General features: G+C 43.5%; 1 protein-coding gene across 1 annotated transcript in view; it reads left to right on the top strand.

The window, feature by feature from the left end:
* Positions 1 to 25,749, top strand: part of SLC38A1 (solute carrier family 38 member 1) — a 220,795-nt gene that overhangs the window by 80,306 nt on the left and 114,740 nt on the right. The window contains exons 2-3 of the mRNA XM_030216384.1: positions 10,397 to 10,607; positions 22,563 to 22,638. Coding sequence (XP_030072244.1) covers positions 10,489 to 10,607; positions 22,563 to 22,638 — 195 coding nt within the window. The 5' untranslated portion in view covers positions 10,397 to 10,488. The remainder of the gene's footprint in view (positions 1 to 10,396; positions 10,608 to 22,562; positions 22,639 to 25,749) is intronic.

Genomic DNA, 25,749 nt, shown 5'->3' with positions numbered 1-25,749 from the left:
CTCATGGGCCAATGCATTTCAACTAAAACTCATTAAAGAAAAAACACATTGTCTTGTCCTCTTGTCCCAACACAACACAGACAACCCCACAAGCATCGACACCCCAGGTCACACCCTTCCTATTTCAGCCTGAAAATCCTTGGCGACATAATAAACTGCAACCTCACACTGGAGAGCCAAGAAAAATCCACCACAAAGAAAATGTTCCACTCTATGTGGAAGCTCAAAACGCATGAAACAATACTTCCCAAGGGATACCTTTCGTAACTTGATACAATCAATGGTAATAAGCCACCTAGAGTACTGCAATGGAATCTATGCAGGATGCAAAGAACAAACCTTAAAGAAACTTCAGACTGCTCAAAACACGGCAGCTAGACTCATATTTGGAAAAATGTGATTTGAAAGTGCAAAACCCCACTGCAAAAAACTACACTGGCTCCCAATCAAAAGAATGCATTGCCTTTAAAATCTGCACCATGGTCCACAAAACTCTCTATGGCGAAGTGCCTGGGTACATGACAGAATTAATCGACCTACCAACCAGAAACGCCTCCGATTCAACACAATTGTATCTAAACCTACACTATTCAAGCTGTAAAGGTCTAAAATACAAATTTACCTATGCATCCAGCTTTTCCTATATAAGCACTCAGTTGTGGAATGCACTACCAAAAGCCTTAAAAGCGACCTACGACCACCTAAACTTCCGGAAAATACTAAAAACCACCATGTTCAAAAAAGCATACCCTCCCGATCCAACTTAAAGGTCTGACCTTAGCTACACAAGAAGACCGAAGCATGTGTGAACACATCACTACTATCCCACTTTACGACTATTACTGTGACTTTGCATTTAAACTTCATCTTATCACAACATCACATTGTAGTTGTTCACATCGGAAACGGCAAACGCATTTCCGGCACTATGTAAGCCACATTGAGCCTGCAAATAGGTGGGGAAATGTGGGATACAAATGTAACAAATAAATATTCCTGGCCATAGAGAAACCTTGATATCTGGGAGCCCTGATCTGCTGATCTAAGCAACCTAGGCAACAGAGCAGGGGAATCTGACCTGGAATGGGGCCTATTCCTGCCTGTGTCCCCACTGAAAGGGATGTGGGGGCCTAGAAGAGGATCTTGGGGGGGCATACCAGGAGGATGCCTCACTAGGCACAGGGGACACCTCTTTCTGGAGGAAGTGGGGCATCCTAGTATCTCGCTTGACTTGGTGGCCTCAGACTTGTGTATCTCACTGTTGACTCAGGCTGAGACCTTGAATGTGGACCCCTATCTTAAGTCTCCATAAGCCACTCCAAGGCTTTCCTGCTTTATAGGGCTCTTTTCACAGATGGTTCTGGCTGAGTGGGAAGTGCTGAAGTGTATCCCCCAAGGCACAAAGTTTATGTGCAGACTCATCTGTTGCAATGTGAAGTGCTGGACAAATTTACTTTTCCCTAGGGTCCAAAGGACTTGGGGGCTGGTACCATCTATATTAGTAACAATATGCTGAACCTCTTACTCTGTTAATTGTGATGCCATTGCAACATAATGTAAGCCACATTGAGCCTGTAAATAGGTGGGAAAATGTGGGATACAAATGCAGCAAAATAAATAAATATGTAAAGGCACAGAATGGGTTTCCCTTTTCAAGGGGCCTGGAAACTGAGGCATTCTTCAGCTGCTTCCTCCTCTGCAGTTGTCAGGACCTCGAGTGAGGGTCTGCAGGGTCCCTCAGAGGTACAGATGGGTGGCAAACTGTCTATTTTATCACAAATGGGCTCTTATCACCTCCAACAGGTCCTTGAGATGGTCCAACAGGGGCATGCCCTTTGCCAAGTCCATTTTTGATGTGTTTATGGCATCCCCCTGTGATTTCCACCCCCCCCCCCTCCCCACTTTAGAAAGGAGGCAGTAGTGGTTGCCCTATACTTTCTCACCTAAGCGCTGTAGAGCCATTCTCATTCCAGGAGCAGGGCCGGGGATGATGCTCCATCTATTTTGTGGTCCTCAAGAAAGGCACCTTCCACCTCATATTTTGACTTGAAGGGAGTTGATGCCTTCCAGGTTCTGCAGTTTCATATAGAGATGTGGTTGGTGATTCTCTCTATCAAGCCAGGCAAGTTTTTCACCTCTTTGAATCTGGCAAAATTTCCATTACATAGCTTCCCACTGTTCAGAACCTGTGGGATAGTTATGTCCATCAACCATCAGGTGGAGAGATCAGAAAACTGAGCCAAGACATCTCTTGGTATCCTTGTCCAGCTCCTCAGTATTTTCTGTGTCGAGCAGATGAATGGATAAACTTTTCAGCATCTGGTTCTAAGTGTTTTGCTCCTGGTCTAGTTGGTTATCTGTTCCCCAGTTGAGTTTTACAAGTGGCTTGAGTCTGGAGGTCTTCAGATCCCTGTCTGTGGTGCTCCGCAAATTTACTTCTACCCTCCCTTCACCTCTTCCCTTTTCTAGCACAACCCAAAAAAAAAAAATTGCAGGAGAGCATAGGACAGAGTATCAGTCCTGAGCCTTTCTCATTTGTGCTAAGACTTGAGCTGGGGGGGTGGGGGAGCAGCTGGCAGTGGTAACTCTGACTAAAGTTTTGGCTTGGAACCACATGGAGGGCTGCAAGTTCTACTTGGTGCAGGGGAGTGATCCTGACATACCGCTTGGGACACGTTCTGCACTTGTAATAGAGTGAATGGTGACTCCCGCAGAGGCAGTTAAGCGGTGTTCCCGCCGAGGGACCTGCCAGCTAGCATCACAGCATTGCAGTGTATGCAAGCCAGGAATCCTGCAGGACATAGAGGAAATTGCAGCACATTTTCAGATTTGGTGTAGTATCCGAATATGCCAGGACCTTCAGGCTCTCCAGCAGGGCCGGTGTGCAGTTTGATGCAGGAGAGCATGGGAATGGGTGCCATTTTGTAGGGGCCAACTGGCAGTGAGGAGCATCCTCTTGTCTGATCATGCACAGGCCACAGCTGCCATTTTACAGCCTTGTCCCGACAAAGCATTTAGCTGCATTGGGATCTTTTTCTCCGGAGTTTATATTACTCTTACATGAGGCCTATTTACTGAAGCAGGGATAGTCAGAGTTGCTGCAAGGCGCTTCAGTTTCTTGCCCCGCTGGCTATTAAGAGATCTTGTTTAGACCTCCAGGAGGTCTAAATGAGGCCTCTGATTCTCCTTCCTTATCAGGTGTGGCCTTGGTCTATTCAGAGGAGCCATCATTGAAGGAGAGCTCCCTCCTGAAGAGGTGTATGATCTGAAAGTACTGAGGTTGTTTCATAAAGAGGAGCTTGGTATTCTTTTTGAGGATCTGCCACTGCTTTTCCATTGAGGAGCCTTATGCTTGGGCATTAGAAATGCCATCTTTGTTGATTATGAGAGGGCTTAGAGGTCCTTCTAAGGCCTTCCCAATGCATCCAGATATTCAGGAACTGATCCAGATGTGATCCGGGAAATTATAGATTGGCCTGTTGTCTGTGCCAGTCAAAATGGTAGAGACTATTATAAAGAACAAAATTACAGAGCATATTCAAAAGCATGGATTAATGAAACAAAGTCAACATGGATTTAGTGAAGGGAAATCTTGCCTCACCAATCTACTATAGTTCTTTGAAGGGATGAACAAACATGTGGATAAAGATTTATTTATTATTAGGATTTATTTACCGCCTTTTTGAAGGAATTCACTCAGTAAGAATAGATCAAACATGAGCAATAGGCAATTACAGCAGTAAAAATATTCAAAAACAATACAAAGTATGGCATAGTATACTCTTCAACACAATACGTATTAGAACGTTATAATTGGTAGTGAAGGGTAAAGCAAAGTTGTAACATATAGATGGGTAAGAAAGTAGGAAGAATTAGAAAGTAAGGTGACTGATTTGAAGAAAGTTGCACATGGAGGAGTGGATAAACATGTCCCACTTCAGTATGTGCAGCCAAAGTCACTCCTTATGTGAGTGAGACTAACAAGTTAGTTACTACTTCCATTAAAGGCTCCTCATTAAAGATGAGCCGGTCGATATTGTGTACCTGGATTTTCAAAAGGCGTTCGACAAAGTACCTCATGAAAGACTCCTGAGTAAATTGGAGAGTCTTGGGATAGAAGGTAGTGTTCTATTCTGGATTAAAAACTGGTTAAAAATAGAAAACAGACAGTAGAGTTAAATGGTCAGTATTCTCAATGGAGAAGGGTAGATAGTGGAGTTCCTCAGGGGTCTAAGATGGAAGTAACTAGTGAGGTAATAAATTTGCTGCTGACACAAAGTTATTCAGAGTTGTTAAATCACAAGAGGATTGTGAAAATTATGGGGACCTTACGAGACTGGGCATCCAAATGGCAGATGTTGAATGTGGTCAAGTGCAAAGTGATGCATGTGGGAAAGAGGAACCTGAACTATAGTTAACGTGGTGCAAAGGTCCACATTGGGAGTCACTGACCAGGAAAGTGATCTAGGTGACATCACTGATACATTGAAACCCTCTGCTTAGTGTGTGGCAGCAGCGAAGAAAGCAAATAGAATGGTAGGTATTAAGAAAGGAATGGAAAACAAAAATGAGGATATTATAATGCTTTTTGTATTGCTCCATGGTGTGACCACACCTTGAATACTGAGTGCAATTCTGGTCACCGCATCTCAAAAAAGATATAGTGGAATTAGAAAAGGTACAGAGAAGGGTGACAAAAATGATAAAGGAGATCTGACAACTTCCTTATGAGGAAAGGCTAAAATGGCTAGAGCTCTTCAGCTTGGAGAAAAGACTACTAAGGGGATATATGATAAAGGTATATAAAATAATGAATGGAGTGGAACGGGTAGATGTGAATCGCTTGTTTTCTCCTTCCAAAAATACTAGGACTAGGGGGGCACTTAATGAAGCTACAAAGTAGCTGGAATTCATTGCCAAAGAATATGGTAAAAGCTGTTAGCTGGTTTTAAAAAGGGTTTGGATAGCTTCTTAAAGAAAAAGTCCATAGGCCATTATTAGTATGGACTTGGAGAAGATCTGCTGCTTGTTCTAGGATAGGCAGCTTAGGATGTTTTGTACTGTTTTGGGATCTTGCCAGGTACTTGTGATCTGGATTGGCCACTGTTGGAAACAGGATGCTGGGTTTGACTGACCTTCTGTCTGTCCCAGTATGGCAACACTTATGTACCTATGATTACAGCAGAATGGATCTCACTGGACGTGGGTCTGAGAGTGGGGAGAGCCATATCTCATCTCTACCCATTAGTTCTGGAAGGGAAAGCTAAATTGTAGCTTCCCAGGGTTGACTTCCTGTTTACAGCCATGACTAAGTCCACCTCGCTGTTGGAAGGGGACATTGCCCTAAAACAGTGTTTCCAAATCCAGTCCTGCAGTACCCCTTGCCAGTCAGGTTTTCAGGATATCCACAATGAATATGTATGAACTTGATTTGCATAAGCTGCTTCCATTATATGCAAATCTTCCATGCATATTCATTGTGGATATCCTGAAAACCTGACTGGCAAGGGGTACTCCAGAACTGGACTTGAGGAAACACTGCCCTAAAAGACCTACTGGATAGGAAGCTAGAAGGCTCGCTTAAACAAGCCAGTGTGCAGCTCGTTCATGGCAAGAGCATGCCTGAAGTGGCATCGGCAATCAGCAGTACAAGACAGGCGCCATAATACTCAACTGGAAGTGGGGTTGGCCTACTTGGTGAATTCTATTTGACATGTTACAGGTCATGGCCCACAGTATGTCTTTGGCTGTCATGGCACATTGGCAGCTCTGGTTGTGGCACTGGGCAGCAGATGTAGCGTGACATGTCTAGTTAAACTGCCCTTTCCGTGCAAGTGGCTGTTTGGAGAATATCTCAGTAACTTAATGAAAGAACTGGGGGAAACTAAGCTACAGTGGTTGCAGGAGGATAAGCCAAAAGCCTCTGGTTGTCTTGTCTTCTGGGGGCTCGCTCAATTTTGAGACAGCAGATGGTATTGGCTTGGTTCTCAGCAATATGGTCATGTCATGCTTTCAGGCATGCCAGTCTTCCTTTTGTAAGGAAAGGAAGGCCTCTTAGCTAGAGCGCCCGATGCCTCCAGAGCTTCACAATGATGTGAGGCTGGTCCACTCTTCATTTCCTCTGGTGGGAGGATGTCTTCAGGAGTTTCGGGAGGTGTGAGTCAAGATCACGTCAGACCAGTGGGTTCTGGATATTCTTACAGAACGTTACACATTAGAGTTCTCTTACCTAGTCAGTCCTCTATTCTTAGTCTCCTTGTCGAAAGGGAACCAAGGTGGTTGAGGTTCAGGCAACTAGATTCCTTGCTGGTGCTCCAGGCCATTGTTTCAGTTCCCCAGGCCAAACAGGGACAAGGCAGGTACTCCATATACTTCATTGTCCCAAAGAAGGAAGGCACCTTTCTTCTGGTCTTAGAAGGGCTTTCAAAGGGCTAAACCGCTGCCTCCGAATGTCCCACTTTCGCATGGAGATTCTCTTAAGAGCAGTGATAACCTTGGTTCAAGTGGGAGAGTTTCTCACCACCCTCAATCTCAAAGAGATGTAATTTCATATACCCATATAGCCCTCACAAGGAGGTGGACTTGCATATACCTATATATCCCTCACAAAGGTCTACGTTTTAAGGTACTGAGCTGTCACTTCCAGTTCAGGGCTTTGCCCTTCAGTCTTACCATAGCTTCCAGAAACATTTACTAAGGTTAAGGTGGTGGTGGCTTCCTTCCTTTGGCACCAGGGAATTAGAGTTCACCCATGTCTCGACGACTAGCTCATTTTTGTGTCATGCTATGGACAGCATGGTGGTGACGGACAAAGATGTTCATCTTCTGCAGTTGTTGGGTTGGGTGATCGATTTCAAGAACAGCAAACTAACTTCATCGCAGACGCTGGAGTATCTGGGCGTTCTGTTTGATACAGCATGGGAGAAGATCTTCCTCAATGAGCACAGGAGGTTGAAACTAGTTCAACAGATTTATTTTCAATTAAAGCTGGCCCAGGGTCTAGGACTACATCCAGATTCTGGGGTCAATGATGGCAGTGATAGAAGTGGTGCCATGGGCTTAGGGCTTGAGTAGTTCTCATGGATTGGCTGTGGAGGCCATGGTACGTGGACCTGATTCAACTGCCGGACGGTGGTTCTCTTCATCTTCCACAGGTACACAGTCTAATGAAACAAGGTCCAGTTCTCATGGAGGATCTGTGCCCCTTTGGTCTTACGGCTTGGCCGTTGAAAGGACCCGGTTGAGACGAAACTGTTATTCTGATTCTGTCATTGCTGCCTTGCTTCAGGCTCAGGTACACTCCACGTGCATGGCATATGTGAGGGTGTGGAGGATGTTTGAGGGCTGGTGTTCTGAGCAAGGACTTTCTCCCTTATCTGCCTAGATCGCACACATCTTAGCATTTCTCCAGGCAGGCCTTCAGAAAGGCTTGGCATTTGGTTCTCTAAAGTTCAGGTTGCAGCTTTGGCCTGTTTCAGGGGCCGACTACAGAAAACATCTCTTGCTGCTTATCCTGATATTGTTTGATTCTTGTGGGGAGTGGGCTTTCTGTGTCTCTTGTGCACCATGTCCAGAGTAGAACCTTAATTTAGTCCTTTGGGATTTTCAGAAGTCTCCTTTTGAGCCACTCCAGAAAGCCTCCTTAAAAGATCTTACCCTAAAGACAGTATTCTTGGTGGCTGTTGTGTTGGCATGTAGGGTTTCAGAGCTTCAGACTCCCTCTTGTCAGGATCCCTTTCTTTGATTTTCAGAGGCAGGGGTCTCCCTGTGCACGGTTCCTTTCTTTCTTCTGAAAGCGATTATCAGCATTTCATCTCGACCAGTCTGGAGCTTCCGACCTTTTACAGAGAGGACAAAGAAGCTCAGCATTCTTCCTTGAAGCTTCTCAATTTATGTAGAATTCTCAGATATCGCAAATAAGTTTTTTGCAGATCAGCAGGCTTTGTGCTTTTTTTGGTAAACAGAAGCTTGGCCTCATGGCTTCCAAGCCCACAATTGCTAGATGGCTGAAGGAGGCTAGTGTCAGCTTATTTGTTTGCTGAAAAACAGGCTCCTCAGGCCTTGCGGGCTTGTTCTGTGAGAAAACAGTAACATCAACATCCTGGGTGAAGACTATTGGCAAGGTGACGATGTGGTCGATGCTGCCATACCTTTGCCAAACACTACAGGGTAGACCAGTGCAGTGCTCTTAGAAGCCAGTTTTAGGGCTTTGGTCCTCAGGTGATGGTACCAGGATCCCACTTGCTCTAAGGATTGCTTTTAAACATCCCATAGGTTCTGGAATAGTGGGAAGCTCTGTATTGGAAGGAGAAATTAGGTCTTGCATGATAATTTTCTTTCTGTTAGTCCTTCCCATTATTCCAGTGGGCCACCCAAGGCTTTTGGATGTTTAGTCAGTCAGCGCAAAGTAATGGGTTCAATAACAACTTTCACCTTACATGGTGCTTCCTTCATATCTCTGGTTCTCTACAAGTTGTCCAAAGATGAAAGGTCCATACATGTTCATCTGATTTAGTGTTAGGTTGTTGTTTGTTCTGAATTTCTCCTTATTGCTTGTCTATGTAAATACTGAGATGCTGGGCTAGATACTAAGAGAGATGTTTCAGCTCAGTTTTCAGTTCTCTTTCTCCACCTGCTGGTTGATGAACACAACTATCCCACAGGTTCAGGAATTGTGGAAAGGACTAGTAAAATTTATCAGGTGAGACCTGATTTCTCCTTGTACTTATTTCATGCATAAACTGAAATACCTCGCAACCTTTTTGTCCCCAGAATTACCCAGGAACCATAACACATCTCCTTTCTTTGTCCTTTTTATTGCCCATGTTATCCAAAAGCCACATTTCTGTGGTTTCTTGTTTGGTTGGAACAGGCATCGCAAGAGCCAATCAATCAAGTGTGTCATTAGCTTATTCAACTGTTGGATATTTAAATGTCAGTATCTCTTAAAAAAAAAAAAAAAAAAGCCGCGGCCATTTTTTTCCACTGTGAGAGTGTTCTCACTGCTGAAAATGTAAGTTGCCTCAATTTAGATTGTGAATTTAAAAAAAACAGTTTTGTCTATATTTTATATGTATTAGTCATGCATATAATGCACCGATGGCTGTTTTTAGTGAACCTGTTCCCTGAGGAAGGGTCGAAACTTGGCCATGTTGGCGGAGGTTCTCGTAGTGTTGAAAACAGCTGCAGGTTAAGTAACATTGCTATTTTTGAGAGTTTAAAAGCTGGTTTGCAATTTTAACAATTTTGAAGAATTAAAGTAATTATCATAAAATATTCTAATAATGGACCAATGAAGTTGTGCATAGCGTTGCTGAGTAGTGCTTTCAAGGGTGTAGCTGCTGGAGCAGATGCATGCAGTCCTGTCTGTCAGAGTTTTCCTGTCTTCCATGTTTTTAGCTTTTGTACCATTTGCAGGAATAGCAACCCAAAGCCAACTATACATCTCATTTTCTTTCTTCAGCACTAAAGTGATTTCTTTATAGAACCCAATTATTATATCTCAATTGCAATTTCATCCCACATTCTCTCCCATACTTCTAGCTAGCACCAGTATCATCTTTCACTGAGTACTGGTGCAAGCATACTGTTAACATCCCACAGTACATTGCCTTAGGAGGCCATAGCACTCTATGGGCTCTTCCATTCAGCTCACTCAGTTTAACACTTGTGCCTTTAACAAAATTATTTTAACTGCCTTTGGCTGCCACCTCAGAATTGCCATACTTCACCACCACTTCCTGTATTCATAAATTTTGGTGGGCACTGTTCTCTCATCTAGCTTAGAAAGTAATTTTTAATGTGCTTGCTTCAGTTTATTTGCATGGGTGTTAATTGCCACCAGCTTCCCATCCTGCACATCCATTAGCTGCTCCAGTTCTACCCAATCGGCGATATCCTCTTGCAGTTCTGCTAGGAGGTCTTTCACCTGTCACCACTGCTCCCAGTGTAGCCTTTAACCCGTCTTTTATTTTTTTGCGGCAGCACTTTCATCTGTTCCGCTGTAACTAGGGCAGCCAACAGGCTCACCTCACTGTCAGCACATTCTGAGACCAAATCTTGCGTGTGTTCTGAGGCCTTCACAGGAAGGTCCACATGTCTCCTCAGTATGCCCCTCCCATTCACCCAAAAGAATGTTGTAAGATAAAACACTGAGGATATATTACTATATACAGAACAAGGATGATGGGCTCTCTGTAAAACATAAAGGATGTCTTCTGATGAAGCGCCACAATTAGGCTGCCATCTTGAAAATGATGTTTCCTCCTCCCAGATATTTAAATATTAGCAGTAAACAGATTTCTGATTTCATTGTACATTTTTGTTGTTGTTTGACACTGATGTTTGCTAGTCTTGCACAATTTTTTCCATTGAATCTATTTTGTCTGTTTTTAAGGTTAATCAAGGCTTCAAGGCAGCTACACGTGGTGGTATCAACTGAACACTAACCTTGGATTTGTGTGGGAGTTCTTAAGCTTATTAACAGCTATGCATTTCAAAAGTGGTTTGGAATTAACAGAGCTGCAGAACATGAACACACCTGAAGATGACACTATCAGTAACGATTCCAATGACATGATAGAGGCCGACAATGGTCATATAAGTAGGTGAGTGGCTTTCTGCAGACTTCTTGCCTAGTGTGATAGGAATTCTATGGTGTGTGTTCTCTCTTTCTCCAGGCAAATGGTCATGATTTTGTGATTTATGTACCTGGCATCTGAATATAGAGTGCTAATAATTCTTATCTCTTCCAGCTCAGGCTGAGAACTGGCACCAACAGTCTTCACTGTATTTGTGGATTCCCCCCCCCCCCCCCCCACCAAATTGGATAATTATATTGACAGTCCTGGGCCAGAAGACATTATAGTCTGGCCCCTTTGGTATCACTTAACCATCTGAGCCCTCAAGATGGCCCTGAAGTGAGATTGATATGGTGGGTACAGAGTTCTTAATGATATATCTGGGCATGAAAAGCAGAAAGCATTTAGTTAGGTCATTCTAATCCAGATTGTAGGAACTGTACTAGTAGTCATTAGTTTGACCCTCATGCTGTAGGCTTCTTCTGATCTGAAAAAATTTAGGTTTGGAGTGGATTGGAGGAATAGACTAATGGTTAGAGTAGTAGGCTGAGAACCAGGGAAAACTCAAAAACAGGATCTTAGTCACTCAAAAATATACAGAGTCCTAAACCAAAACAGTGAATATTGAAGTTCTTGAAAAGGTTCTATTATAAAGGAGGGAAAAAAACCCAATAAAACTTTTTTTTCAGTGTTCACTGTTGCCCACAGTTAAAACAGTAATCATGGGTCAAAAACCTCCTGCAAATGAAAGTGTCTTTTTTTTTTTTTAACGTCTACAAAAAGTGTCATGTAATATAAATAAGGGTAAGAAGAGAAGGGGAAAAAAATAATACATTTTTTTCCCTACCTGGGGGAAGGCTCCAGAGCTTGGAGAGCGGCGCTGGCACTGTTGGGCCTTGTGGAGGTGCTGCTGAGGACAGCGCTGTTGATAGAGGGTGGTGGATGCTTGGAATGCCCTCCCGCGGGAGGTGGTGGATGCTTGGAATGCCCTCCCTCTGGAGGTGGTGGAGATGAAAACGGTAACGGAATTCAAACATGCGTGGGATAAACATAAAGGAATCCTGTGCAGAAGAAAGGGATCCTCAGGAGCTTAGCCTAGAATGGGTGGCAGAGCTGGTGGTTGGGAGGCGGGGCTAGTGTGGGCAGACTTATACAGTCTGTGCCGGGGCTGGTGGTTGGGCGGCGGGGATAGTACTGGGCAGACTTATACGGTCTGTGCCAGAGCCGGTGGTGGGTGGCAGGGATAGTGCTGGGCAGACTTATATGGTCTGTGCCAGAGCTGGTGGTTGGGAGGCGGGGTTGGTGGTTGGGAGGCAGGGATAGTGCTGGGCAGACTTATACGCAGGGGCGTAGAATTTCAGTCCAGGCCCGCCCAGCGCCAGCTCCCATTGCCGGCCACTGCTGCTTTTCCTGATGAGCAGCAGGGCCGGCGCTACAAAAAGAAGCGCTCAGCTGACTGAGCTGAGTGCCGCCGCCAACGCTAACCCGACAAGAAAAAATGTTTTTTAAAAAAACGCGGCACTGCAGGCAGCCTCGAAGCATTGGCTGCTGGCTCTGCAGGCTCCTTCCGTCTCTTACGTCACTGCCCCTGCTTCGCTACAGGGGCAGTGATGTAAGAGACAGGAGGAGCCTGCAGAGCCAGCAGCCAATGCTTCGAGGCTCCCTGCAGTGCCGCATTTTTTTTTTTTAAACATTTTTTCTCGTCTGGTTAGCGTTGGCGGCGGCGCTCAGCTCAGTCAGCTGAGCGCTTCTTCTTTTTGTAGCGCCGGCCCTGCTGCTCATCAGGAAAAGCAGCAGTGGCCGGCAATGGGAGCTGGGGCTTGTGGGCCTGAATGGGAGAGGGAAAATGGATGGCAGGATGGGGAGAAAGAGGGAAAATAGAAGGATGGGGAGAGAAAGAGGGACAACAGATGGGAGGATGGGGAGAAAGAGGGAAAATGGAAGGATGGGGAGAGAAAGGGAAAACAGATGGGAGGATGGCAGAGAAAGAGGGAAAATGGAGGATGGGGAGAGAAAGAGGGAAAACAGATGGCAGTATGGCAGAGAAAGAGGGGAGATGGATGAAAGGATGCAGAGAAAAAGGGGAGAGACTGGAAGGATGTGTAGAGAAAAGGGACACTAAACAGAAAAGGGTAGAGAGACACTGGTTAGAAGGAGGGAGAGAGACATTAGATGGAAGGATCAGGAGAGAGGGTAGATGGGTGGAAGGATGGGGAGAGAAAGAGGGAAGACGCTGGATGGAAGGGTAGGGAGAAAGAGGTGACACTTCATTGGAAGGATGCAGAAAGAAAGAGGGGAGACTATTGGAAGGATGGGGAGAGAGAGGGGAGACGCTGGAAGGATGGGGAGAGAAAGAGGAGAGCTGCTGCATGGAAAGGGGGAGTAGTGAAAGATTGGAGAATAAGAGGAAGGGGCATGGGGAGAACAAGGGTGAGAAAAAGATGAAAAGCCATAAGTAGATGAAGGAAATTAAAGAATGGATAGTAAGAATGAATTAAATCTGGACACAGAGAGAGGCAGAAAAATATTGAAGAAAGCAAAGAAAAATGAGAGAAAAATGACAAATGGCCAGGAAACCCTGGCAGAAGAGTCAAGCGAAAACGAAGGAAAGCAGAATCTAGAGACTGGGAGCAACACAATGAGAAAAAGTAAATGGCCATACAACAAAGGTAAAGAAAATAATTTTATTTTTAATTTAGGATAAAGTAATATGGTGTTAATAAAGTTTCAGAGACCAATACTTCCTTCCTTACGTCAGGAGAGGATACCGTAACAGCATCATACTGACCTGAGGCAGGAGGTTTTGGCCTCTGAAAGCTCATTGAAAAGGGTGTTAGGCTATTAAATAAATAGTCTGAAATCGGATGCACTGAAAAGCAGCACTTTACCCTGTGTGACAAATGCATCTGAGTGTGACTAAATTTTGCTGGGGGGGGGTGGGGGGGTAGAGAGAAAATTTTGTGCCCACCCACTTTGGGTTCAGGCCCACCCAAAATTGGCAGTCTGGCTACGCCACTGCTTATACGGTCTGTGCCAGAGCTGGTGGTTGGGAGGCGGGGATAGGGCTGGCCAGACTTATACGGTCTGTGCACTGAAGAGGACAGTACAAATAAAAAAAGTAGCACATATGAATTTATCTTCTTGGGCAGACTGGATGGACCGTGCAGGTCTTTTTCTGCCGTCATCATCATCTACTATGTTTCAGGGGGTTCAGAGTTGTTTGGGGCCGAGTTTGGGCCATTCCTGTGTGGGAAAGCAGCGCTGGGTTGTTTCTAGGCCAGTTCAGGGCCTGAGGCGATGTGGATGGAGAGGGGTGTTGGGGAGGATGGAGCTGCTGTTTCAGGGGTTCGGGGAGGACCGGCGATGTCTGAGGAGGAGAGGAGCGCAGCTGGGAGCAGCACCGGGGTTTTTGGTGGTCCGGGGACGATTGGGTACGTCCCCAGACGTGGGTTGTTTTCAGGGGCCGTTTTCGGGCCATTGGCAGGGTAGTAAGGCCAGCTTCTGGGCTGAGGGAGGCTCAGAAGAGGAGCCGGCGTTGCTTTGGGTCAGAGGGAGAGGCGCGCGGCAAAGGAGTTGCTGCCAGAGGCAGCGTTGTGTTTTTTTTTTATTCCCGGAGACAATTGGGCACATCTCCAGGAGTGGAGAGAGGCGGAACAGCTGTTTCGGGTCCGAGGAAGCTCTGGCAGCGGGACCGGCGTGGAAGCGCAAACTTTTGGCATCTGCCACGATCGTGCAGGGACGCTGAAGATGAAAGTGAAGGCATCCCCGCAGAGGAAGGGCCTGTCCGTGGCCTGGCTGCCGGGAGGAAGAAGGAGGAGACGTGGAGGAGGTGTCGCTGGTTCGTGCATGCGTCTCATGCACGAATCGGGTGCGCGCATGTTCCATTTTGGCTGGAGCTCCAGCGAGGCCTAGAAGCCTGGGCCTCGATTTTAAACCGGAGCTCCAGACAAAATGGTGGTTTTCGGGGTCGTTTTATTTTGGACTCCGTTTTTGTTATTTGACCAGTGAGACCGGAACCGAGGCAGGCGTCGCGAGGGGGGAAATTCAGCTTAAAGGTAAGGGGTTTTTAAACCCCAAATTTTAATTAATTTATTTTTAAAAATTCAGGGATTTGTGTTATTTGAATTCTGTTTTTGGATTTGGGGTCGGGGGATTTTATTTTATTTTTCTAGTGAGTTAGTTTTTGAATTTTAATATTTTTAGGGGCTCTTTTGGAGGGGGTCTGATTTTTAGGGGTTAGGAAAGGGTTAAAAAGATTTATTCGACGTGGTAGGATAAGGAAGAGTTAATTTAATTTTTAGTATGGGTTTAATTAAATTGGGAATTTTTGGAGGGGTCCTAGAGGGGATAGTTTGATGCGGACCTTAAAAATGGTTAATTTTAAAATTTAAAATTATAGTTTAATAGGGAATGAGGGGTTTAATGATTAGGAAAAGTTTGGGGTAAGTTGGTTAGAGTGTTAATGAGTTTTTGATTTAATAATTTACTTTTCCATTGATTTCAATGGGTGAAACAATAAATAAAATGGGGATTCAGCACTGCTGGTCAACATTCCGCCGGTCAGCAGTGAAATTTGAAAGTTTGAGGAAGGCTTGGGATTGGCTGGAGCTGCTCGGAATTGGAAGCCGAGGGACAGTTTCCTAGGAAACAGCTGTTGGGGACAGTTGGGAGAAGGCTGCAGTTTGGATGGAGAGAGGGTGTGTTGGATGGAGCTCTGACTGAAAGGGAAGATAGAAGTGAAATTGATTGGAGAAAGTAGGATTTTTGGAGCTGCAGTGAGTAATTGAGGGTAGAAAGCATGGGACTTAGTGGGGAAAAAGGAGGGGAAGGTCTTTTTGAGTATGAGAAAGTGAACTGGGTGTGTGGCACAGTAAAGCATGAGAGTGTGAGACTGAATGGGACTAAGAATAGAGGGGGGAAGGTTCAGGTGTGAGAGGGGGAAAAATAGGTTTTAAAATTTGAGTGGTTTTAAAATGGAATGTTGATTAACTGGTGCAGGGTGAAATGTTGAGTGATGTGAATGACAGCAAAGCAGTACGAGCTCTAGCTCAGGGAACTTCAGTGCAAGATAGGGTGATAGAAAAGAGCCTTTGCTTAATTTTATTTTAATTAGAAAAGCTGCCCCAGTATTTTAAAACCTGATTTAAAAACTCCCATAGAGGTTGCAGAGAACCTTTAGGAAGAAAAGGGTTTTGCTTCCAGTTATTTTTTTTTTTAAGTGAGAGGTTTAGGAAGAAGATTGCAGAAGAAAGTCGTTGAAATCCTGGAAGCAGAAGCTACGGGCCCCCACGCAAGAAAGTGATCACCTCATCTAAATTGGCAAAACAGCTAAGTGACTGTGAAAGGAGTGTTTTCAAGTAAACTTGAGGATCTAAAGGGAAAAAAAAGAAACATTTACATACTTACCTAAGAGATCCTGTTCTGTAGGAGACAGAAACCTGGAAAGGAAAAAAAAATACAACACAAAGTATCAAATTCTTGAATTTAATACGAACAAAAGGAAATAAATTAAATAAGGTTAAATGGTTGATAGAAATTTAATGATATACTTACCTGATAGTTATCTGTTCTGGTTGAAGAAAATTGAATCTGTGGAGAAAAGAAAATAAAGTTAACTGAGTTATATCCTATTTTAGATAAGAACATTGAAAATCACAAGAGAAAGTGTGTTTAGAAATTCACAGGGGTGATACTTCTCCTGATTATTTATTACCTAAATAAACCAATTTTTGCATTATAACATTGAATTTGATTCTTTCTAATCAGCGCAAATCCTGAAATTAGTTTTTTTTTTTTTCCTCCCATACCTGATCGGGTTGGGACGAGGTTAGTTTTATGTGACCTGTTCCCCCCCGTTCTGGAGTTTGGTGATAGCTCTCTTGGCGTGACTACAGACAAAGAGAGTTCTGTATCACCTATAAACTAAAGGAACACCTCTCCGGAGCAGGAGGCAGGTAACACGTCACTCAAGTAATCTTCAAACAATTTTCACCAATACAAAAACAACACTTATTGTCACCAGTCAGTGTTGTGTCCACCATCAGAAATAGTCGTGGCACATGATGATGCACTCCCTCAGTCTCGAGCATAAGAAGAACCAGGGAAGCCAGGGTTCAAATCCTACCTTATGATCTTGTGCAATTCACTTAACCTTCCATTGCTACAGGTACAAACTTAAAATTGTAAGCCCTCCAGGAACAGGGAAATACATTCCATACCTGAATTTTAACTTTCCTTAAACCACTAGTGAAAAAGGCATGAGCTATGTTCAAAATCTAGGGGACACTCAAGGAAGTTACATGGAAATACTTTTAAAACAAATGGGAGGAAATATTTTTTAACTCAATAAATAGTTAAGCTCTGGAACTCTTTGCCAGAGGATGTGGTAACAGCGGTTAGCATATCTGGGTTAAAAAAAAAAAGGTTTGGACAAAGTCCTGGAGGAAAAGTCCATAGTCTGCTATTGAGACAGATATGAGAAGCAATTGCTTGCCCTGGGATTTGTAGTATGGGGTGTTGCCACAATTTGAGTTTCTGCCAGGTACTTGTGAACTTGCTTGGCCACTGTTTGGAAAACAGGATACTGGGCTAGATGGACCATTGGTCTGACCCAGTATGACTACTTTTTTGTTCTTATGTTCAGACCACTCCTGTGCAGAGAGTCACAATCAGGATCAATAGTACTTCTTCTTTTCTTATCACAGGAGGCCGGGGTCTAATGACAGTTCATCTAATGGACAATTGGTCTAAAATACATGACGAGTAATGGGTCAGTTGGTCTAATGGCAAAATTGGTGTAAACAAATTTTGTAAGAAACTATAGCAAGATACATGTCTTGGTCCTTTAGAATTTTTTTTTCAGAAATTAAAGATTAGCACACAAACTTTATGGAAGAAGCTAGCTTTCTTCACTCATAAGTTTTGTTAATATGAGAAAATTAAAAAGCACAAAAGTTTGTCAGTGTTGTTCTACAAGTGCAGATTGTGGGCAATGCCATGTAGGGCTAATGCTTAGATTAGATTAAAGCTTGTGGCTTATTCACATGTTGACTTTAAAAAAAGTAATCTTTCATGTGAAAAATGTATGACTTCACATCGTTATCTTGATTTAATTTTTAGATCAATTGTCCATTAAACAAATGAACTTTTAGATGAGTTGTGTCTTTGGACAATTGATCTTTAGATGAATTGTGTCCTTAGACTAGTTAACCATTGGTCAAACTGTCATTAGCCAAATTGTACCAAACCCCAGGAGGAACACTCTTAACCTTTACCACAATTGGAGCATTCTTAAATTGTTTTAGTAGACTGTAGGGGTTTGCAGTATATCCCAACTGATTTTTCCCATGAGAGGGAAGACCTTTCAGAAGGAGTCCCTGCTGATCCCTCCCCTCCTCTTACAGAGGACTCATCTCTTTATGAAGACATCTCTTATTCCAAGTTTGTGCAACAGATGTCAAGCGAAGTTCTTTCCTACTCAGGCAGGTGGTAGAGCTTTGAGCCAGTGTCTTTTTGATCTGTTAAAATGTATAGTAACTCCTTAAGGCTACAGTAGCAGTTCATCCATGGTTCACTGTATGAGCAGCATCTTCATATGTGGCAGACGCCAATTTTTATGCACCTAGACTATATTTGTCTATTTTTTAGAAAGTACAACCAACCCCTTAGATTCAGCAAACCACAGCTTTTGGATGGCTCAGTGGTATTTGAATCGGAAATGAGGAAAGCAAAGAAATATGGGAACTATTCAAATATTCTGGGCTCATGAGCTTTTCAGGAAAAAATATTCCAAAAAGTCATACTCTCCAAGAATTGCTTCCTGTCAGTTACTCGTGATAGTGTATGTATGCTTTGATTCAAAATGTTTAAGGAATTCCATCTAACATCCCTGCTCAGATTCAGGCTGAACTGCATATCATTTTGTCCAAGATGAATGAGTATGGAGCTCACCCATGTTGTTCACTTGTGTCTTGATACCTCTTGTAGAATTTTGGCATGAGCTACTTCAGCTGGATGCTCTACTTTTTTTTTTTTTTTTTTACATTTGTACCCCGCGCTTTCCCACTTATGGCAGGCTCAATGCGGCTTACATAGGGCAATGGAGGTTTAAGTGACTTGCCCAGAGTCACAAGGAGCTGCCTGTGCCTGAAGTGGGAATCTAACTTAGTTCCCCAGGACCAAAGTCCACCACCCTAACCACTAGGCCACTCCTCCTCCACTCCAAGTTTCAAGTTTCAGATGCACTCCAGATATTCATGCCAAGTTGGTACATCCACTTTACACTGCAGATGACCTTCTTGGTGAAAAGGTTAGTCAATATCATCAAAGATCATTGTATTACCCCACAACACCTTCCTGCTCTGTCCTCACAGATGACCTCTTCTAGATGAAGGAACATAACCCAGTATAGAAGTTTCTCATTTAAGAGAAAAAAATGCTTCTCTCCAATCTAGCGTAACAGGTCCAATGTTAGTCTTGTTCTAGGCCTTGAAAATGTCAAAAAGGCTGTTCCTATTCAGCCTTGGCAGTCTTCATTTTTTAGATGGAATCATCTGAATATTGAGTCTTCTCTAGTCTGCATACTGCCTTGTCTGTAGAGGACCAGGTACAAGCCTTTCTACAGGAATAAGAAAATAAAATTCCTGGGTGCTTGGTAGCATCAGGTCCAGACATTATCTGATTTATAGCCATTCCTTCCATAAGACCTTTCAACTGGTCTCATCTGCCAGCCTCAAATACAACCTTCCTCAGGAAGGGGTCCATCTACAGCTACAGTCCAATGCAATAGAATCTGTTCCATTACAAGAGAGAAATCAGGGGATATGCTCATGTTTTTTTTTTCCTTTATCCTGAACAAGAAGAGTGGATGATACTGTGGCCCATTTGGACCTCTGAGACCATAATCGTTTTCTTTGCAAGGAAAAGTTCAAAATAACCTTCCTATCAACATCTCCTACTTAACAAAAGACTAGTTGTGTTTATTGGTTCTCAAGGATGCTTATGTATTCATTCATCTCAAATTCAGCTAGTATCTTTGCTTCACCTTGTAGAGCAACTTACTATTTCTACAAGGTCCTCATGTTTAGATTTTTCTTGGCTCCCAGGCTGCTCATCAAATGTCTTGTTGTTGTAGCAGTCCATTTTATGCAAGCAAAGCCTCCCCCATGCCTTAATATCTGTCTTGTAGCAGCCCTATCAATAGGTCTGGCCATCTCCCTGGAGGATAGGATTTTACAGCTTCTTCAGTCTAGGCTTTCTCATAAATTTCAGCTTTTCTGCCTACAAATGTTTCTTTTATAGGAGCATTTCTGGACAGAAGCAATCAAAAGCCTTGTCTGATCTATACAGATGGTTCAGTGGTCCCTTTTGGTCAAGGTCAGAGCCTACTTAGAAATCCCATGTAACATGGCCTCCACAATCTGTATAGTTCTCTTGCATGCCTCAAAATTTAGATTTCAGTGGAATCTAAGGCACTAGCCTTTCTTTCCAAGATACCCTTTTGCATCACTTGAAACTATGTAACAGTATTGGGCCACAGAGACCAACCACCTCTAGGGCTCCACTTTTTAACTCAGGAGCACTGTGTGCTTACAACAGATGCTCCCAGCACAGGTTGGGGAGCCCACCTCAGGGAAAGGTAAAAGGGATAGGATTTGATATACTGCCTTTCTGCACTTACATTCAAAGCGGTTTACATATTATATGTACCAAAGACAATGAAGGGTTAAGTGATGTCCAGAGTCACAAGAAGCTGAAGTGGGAATTAACCCAGGTTCTCAGGCTGCTGCACTAACCTTTAGGCTGCTACTCCACTCCGCTGTCAACTCATGCAGGTTGTTTGGTCAAAAGCTACAAGACAGCCCATACCAGTCATTTAGTTAATAGCAATGTTTTACTTCATTTTGAGTGTTTGCTCCCCTTCTCCATGGTCAATCAGTGCCGGTCCAGACAGACAATTAGGTGATATTGTTTGTCAAACAAAAAGGGAGGCAGGGTCCCTTTGGCTACGTTGAGAGGCAGCACAAGTATAGAAATCTTGCAGTCCTCGATCACATAGCTATCCAGGCTATTTCCTAGGGAACCAAAATACCCTAGTAGATGGGCTCAACAGAGTTTGTCAACATCACAACTAGTCACTGGATCTTCAAACTGTACAATGCATATTTCACAGCTGTAGCACTTCCCAAATTTGCCAGTTAACAGTTCAATATGCCTGTTTCTGACTCGTCTTTGAAAGGATAGTCTAGTTTTAGACTGGCATTGGCCCCCTCTACATTTGTCCTCCATTCTTCATTATAGCCAAAAGCCTACACAAGTTACAAAGGAGGCTCAGTACAATGATTCTCATAGTGCCATACTAGTTTGTTTTTTCTTCTTGAAAGGCTTTAGTTTTCTCTCCATGTAGGCTGTCTTTCTAATCTTAACACAAGACTGAGGTACCCTTTTACATTCCAGTCTTTGGTGCCTAGATATGATGGCATCAACTGAGGAATGCCTAATTGCTTCTTTGGATTTACCACACCCAATTAGATATTTTGGTGCCAGCAAGAATGCTTTCCATTAGATGTTCACGTGCTTTGAAATGGAAAAGGTTTTCATCTGTTGCTCTGCTAATAGCCAGGACCCCTTTGTCCACCATAAATATATGCCTTTGTAAAGGGGAGTGGCAATAGGACACCATGAGTAGGGAGAGAATGGGGTTAAATTCCCACTGCAGCTCCTTGGGCCAAGTCGCTTAACTCTCAATTGCCCCAGATTAAAAAAAAAAAACCTTTTGTGAGCCCTCTAGAGATAGAGAAAGTACCTGCATATAATGCAGCACTGTGTATGTCTAATAGCTCTATAGAAAAGGTTAATAGTAGCCTATGTTTAGATGGCAAGAATTTCCTGCTGCAGGAGTTTGAAGGTTTATATAGACCAATAATTCACAAATAATGGATGTATAAAATCTTGTTGCTGGTGATGTGATGCCTCAGCCCCATTAAGATTGTTGCCCTTAGACGAGTCTTTTTCCTTTCTGTTTTTTGAACAGTGTACAACAGTGTAATTAGTTGGACACTAGGTGTGGTAAACATTGATATAACTGACGGGCTATTTTTGTCATAATACAGTAAAGCCTCAATCAGCCACTACTGGTAGCTTAGCTCTCTTGATATATGCTTCACTTGAGAATCTGCAAAGCAGCTGCTTGGTCTTTGCTCTGTATTTTCACTTCACAGTACTTCCTAGACCAGTCTTCTTTAGTCAGGCCATGTTCAGCTAAGAAATAAGTAATCTCTTGTAATCTTCATCTGAGTTGGTCCTCATCATAGGCATCTGAGAAACTGGAGCAACACTGAGCTTGGGAGTCGCCACTTGTGTGCTTGATTGAATCCTTTTCGACGGAGAAAGCAAAGTTGCTTACCTGCAACATGTTTTCTCTGTAACAGCAGGATTAGGCACAATCCCACCTACCTCCCTGAGAGTTCATTGTGGGTTTAAACTGATTGCCATATTAGGGAAGGACCACACGTGGCTCAGAACTATCCACTAGTTTTCAGTTATGGGAGAGCTTGCGTTCTGCTGCTGTCTAGAAATGTCACCCAGTTGGGTGCCTCATTAATCCTACTGCCTATGGAGAACACCAATTATAGGTAAATAGCTTTGTTGTTCATTTAACCTGTATAACCATTAGCTTGTTTGCTAACAGTCTTTTTAGGTGTTTAACTCCATGAATTACATTCTTAGGGCTAGATTTGCAAAAGACTCTATGTTAATGCACACTAACATGCACTAATGTGCATTATTTACTTTAGGCTTCCTTTTATGCAGTGAGACCTATTTACTAACAATGTGCATTAACAGTGTTAGCACACATTAGTAAATCTAGTCCTTAATGAACAAGTCATGATTGTGTGCTCAAATCCAAAAAATTCTCCTAAGCAGTCCTCTTATTAAATCAGCTGCAAAATACCACACATTTGTCTTCTGATTTCTTTTTAGCAAATTCATTGCTGATCGTGAGAGCCGGAGAAGCCTTACCAACAGCCACCTGGAAAAAAGGAAATGTGATGATTATGTAAGTGTGTTGATAGAAAGGAACATTTCACATAAGTGCAAGTATAAATGACAATATCTATACTTTTTTGTTAATTTCTCAGGGCCTTGAATTAGCTGAGTTTTTAATAGTTTTAAATGCCAGTGCATGTATTTGAATACACAGATATTTGCGTCAATTTTCAAAGCTAGCAATCGGATTTATTTTAAACACTACCCACAGCACATAAATATATTTATTTGGTGTCATGATACATATACTTTAATATAATCAGAGTACATGTTTCCCCTAGGGAGGTGGGAGGGAGAATGTTAGCTTCAATATAATTCCGGCTTTCATAAGACTGCTGCTGAAGTTGTGGCAGCCATTTTTATTATGGAGATGGCATGGGCAGGAAGGAGCGAGTAGGGATCACTGTTGCCCCAGTGTGCCACTAGACCACCAGGGCAGTATGATAGACCTGGCAGAGTGGGGGTGGGGTGCTTACTGGTGAGTCTGGGAGGGAAGTTCTTCTGTTCGGGTAGGAGGGAGGAAGTAGGAGCCGTTCAATGGAGAGGTGCGGGCAGCAGAATTAACAGGACACCATGGGGAGGGAGAGAATGGGAGGAATGCAGGACACTACAGGGGTAGGTAGGTGTCCAAATATAAATCTAGATTCAATTTTTGATGCCTCTTTTGGCCAAAAAATTTGGTTTAGATTTGTTTATACGGTAGTCACCAGAGCTAAATATACACTTACCGCTGACTTCCGTACATTATTCATAGACCAGTATTCAGTCATTACATGAATAGCCTGTGCTGGTGATATAATTAGTCTCCTAATTAGTAGGCCTAAAGCAAATGTATATGCTATCCATGTAGCAGCTCAGTATCTGTACTGAATGAATTCATTTACTGTTCCAACTCTTACTTCACCCTAACTCCCCCACAGCCTACACAGGGATAATGGTGCAGTAGTTATGATAGATTTTCAGTCCATATATAGACAGTAGTGGGCTGAAAATCTGCAAGTAATAGATTTAAATACTGACCATCAATATCCATATGAATCCTTTTGAAAACTGACCCCATTATCTTTACAAAATACTGACAGGCTTACAGTATGAACCATACAAAGAAAGGGGAAAATTAAACAAAAGTGTCTGGAAGGAAAATCAAAATCCCGAGTGTATCACTCAAAATATTTTTAGTTTGTTTTAACCATTGAACTAAAATTTTTGAATATGCTCATACTGGTTGAGATCCCTTCTCTATTATCATCAATCACACTACAAATAAACCGAGTGTGTATATTATTTGGTGTTCTGCCTCCATTACATGGGGCAGCTTGTACTGTCCGTGTATCAGTGGCGTTCCTAGGGGGGGGGCGGTGGGTGCGGTCCGCCCCGGGTGCACGCCGCTGGGGGGGGGGGGGGGGTGCTGCACGCGCCTGTCCTACGTTCGTTCCATGCTCCCTCTGCCCCGGAACAGGTTACTTCCTGTTCCGGGGCAGAGGGAGCATGGAACAAACGAAGGACAGGCGCACGCAGCACCCTCACCCTCCCAGCGGTGTGCACCCGGGGGGGGGGGGGTGTCACGTTGCATCCGGGGGGAGGGGGTGCTGCACCCGGGGGGCGGGGCGCATCTGCGAGCCGCCCCGGGTGTCAGCCCCCCTAGGAACGCCACTGCTGTGTATATCAGATTATCTGTCTGTAAATTATTGAGCTGTATGTTGACCGGGTTCTAGTGTTTTTACAGTCCTCAACACCTGTGTTCTGAGGCCCAGATGCACAAAACCTAACAAGCCAGCAACGTGGTTTTTATATTAGTTCTAGCCGTGTTAGCGAGCAAGGAGTAAAACAAGTAATGCACAAAGGGGTTCTCTGAGCTATTTTCCTGCCATGGTAGCAGCTAACGAAAGTTGTATGCAAAGCTGTTATCATGAACTAAGTGATGCACAGCCGTTTTCTGACCCGATGCAAGAAACAGCCCCTACCTTTACTGTCAATTTTAACAGGTGGTCAGGAGCTGTCGGTACTGCCTAGAATGACAGCTAAAGGGGAAGGGATGGAAGGAAGAATTTCAGCCCATCGGAATCATCCAGACCCCCCTCTCTGTTGTTTGCCTGAAGGTAAAAGGTTTCCATTAAGAAACAGCATTTGTGCCATCAATGGGAGGGATCGAGAGAAAATAGTGGCTTAGCAAAAACAGATGAAATGATGAATCAAACTTTGTCATTACCTGGTCAAAGTTTTCATGCAATGGGGTCATTAGTATTAATCTACAAAGACAGTGCAAGCAGAAACAAAAAAAATGCTTTTTTTCATACACACAGCTTGTCTACGTGTATGATAGCCATCTGTGGCATGCGCAGAGCAGCCACGCTTAGCGATTGGATGCTCTGCGCATGCTCAGTTGGCCGACTGGCTTCCCCCCCCCCCCCTCCCATTGCATACAAATGAGCCCTCTTCACAAAAACAGCGAGCAGCTCATTTGCATGTGATTTCTCTTTGGGAATCCATCTGTATTTCCAAATCGGTCATTTTTACCGATTTTGAAAATACGGATGGATTTTTAACGGGGATCTTGGTGCATCTGGGCCTCAGTTTCTTTTTGAGATTTGTTACTGTTTGCCTCTAGGCATGCTGGGAGGAGCAGAATTCAGTCCCTCTGATTTATTTTCTACGAGAGAATTGAAAGAGAGCTGGAAGCTGTACTTAGGTCATAGATCCAACATGTAGAGGGCATGAAATCTTCATTTTGAGGCAGTAAACTGCTGCTTGTTTTTAATCCTCTCAGGGTAGAGCACTATAGTGATTTTTCACCTGTGTGGCTGCTTAAGGTTATCTTTGCAGCTGCTGTGCCTTTTGATTTCGGTATCTAAATTAACAGGCACAAACAATTCCTCCTCCTCTCTGGACAGAGGTTGATCACAGACATGGACTTGGTCTGTATGTGCAGAATCCCTAATCCATGTCAACACAACTGTAAGTGACTGACTTTTTTTTTTATTTTGTCATTAATTGGGTTAAATAAAGAACTGGTATTAAAACTTTTTGGTAACCAGCAGTCCCATGTTTCACTGTTTGGATATACAGGGCTAATATAACACCTTGTAGAGATATAATGCAAATACAAATTTTCCAAAACATC

The sequence above is a fragment of the Microcaecilia unicolor genome, chromosome 10 (genome assembly GCF_901765095.1).
Source record: "Microcaecilia unicolor chromosome 10, aMicUni1.1, whole genome shotgun sequence".
Taxonomy (NCBI): Eukaryota; Metazoa; Chordata; class Amphibia; order Gymnophiona; family Siphonopidae; genus Microcaecilia; species Microcaecilia unicolor.
This window is presented reverse-complemented; position numbering and strand designations above follow the sequence as displayed.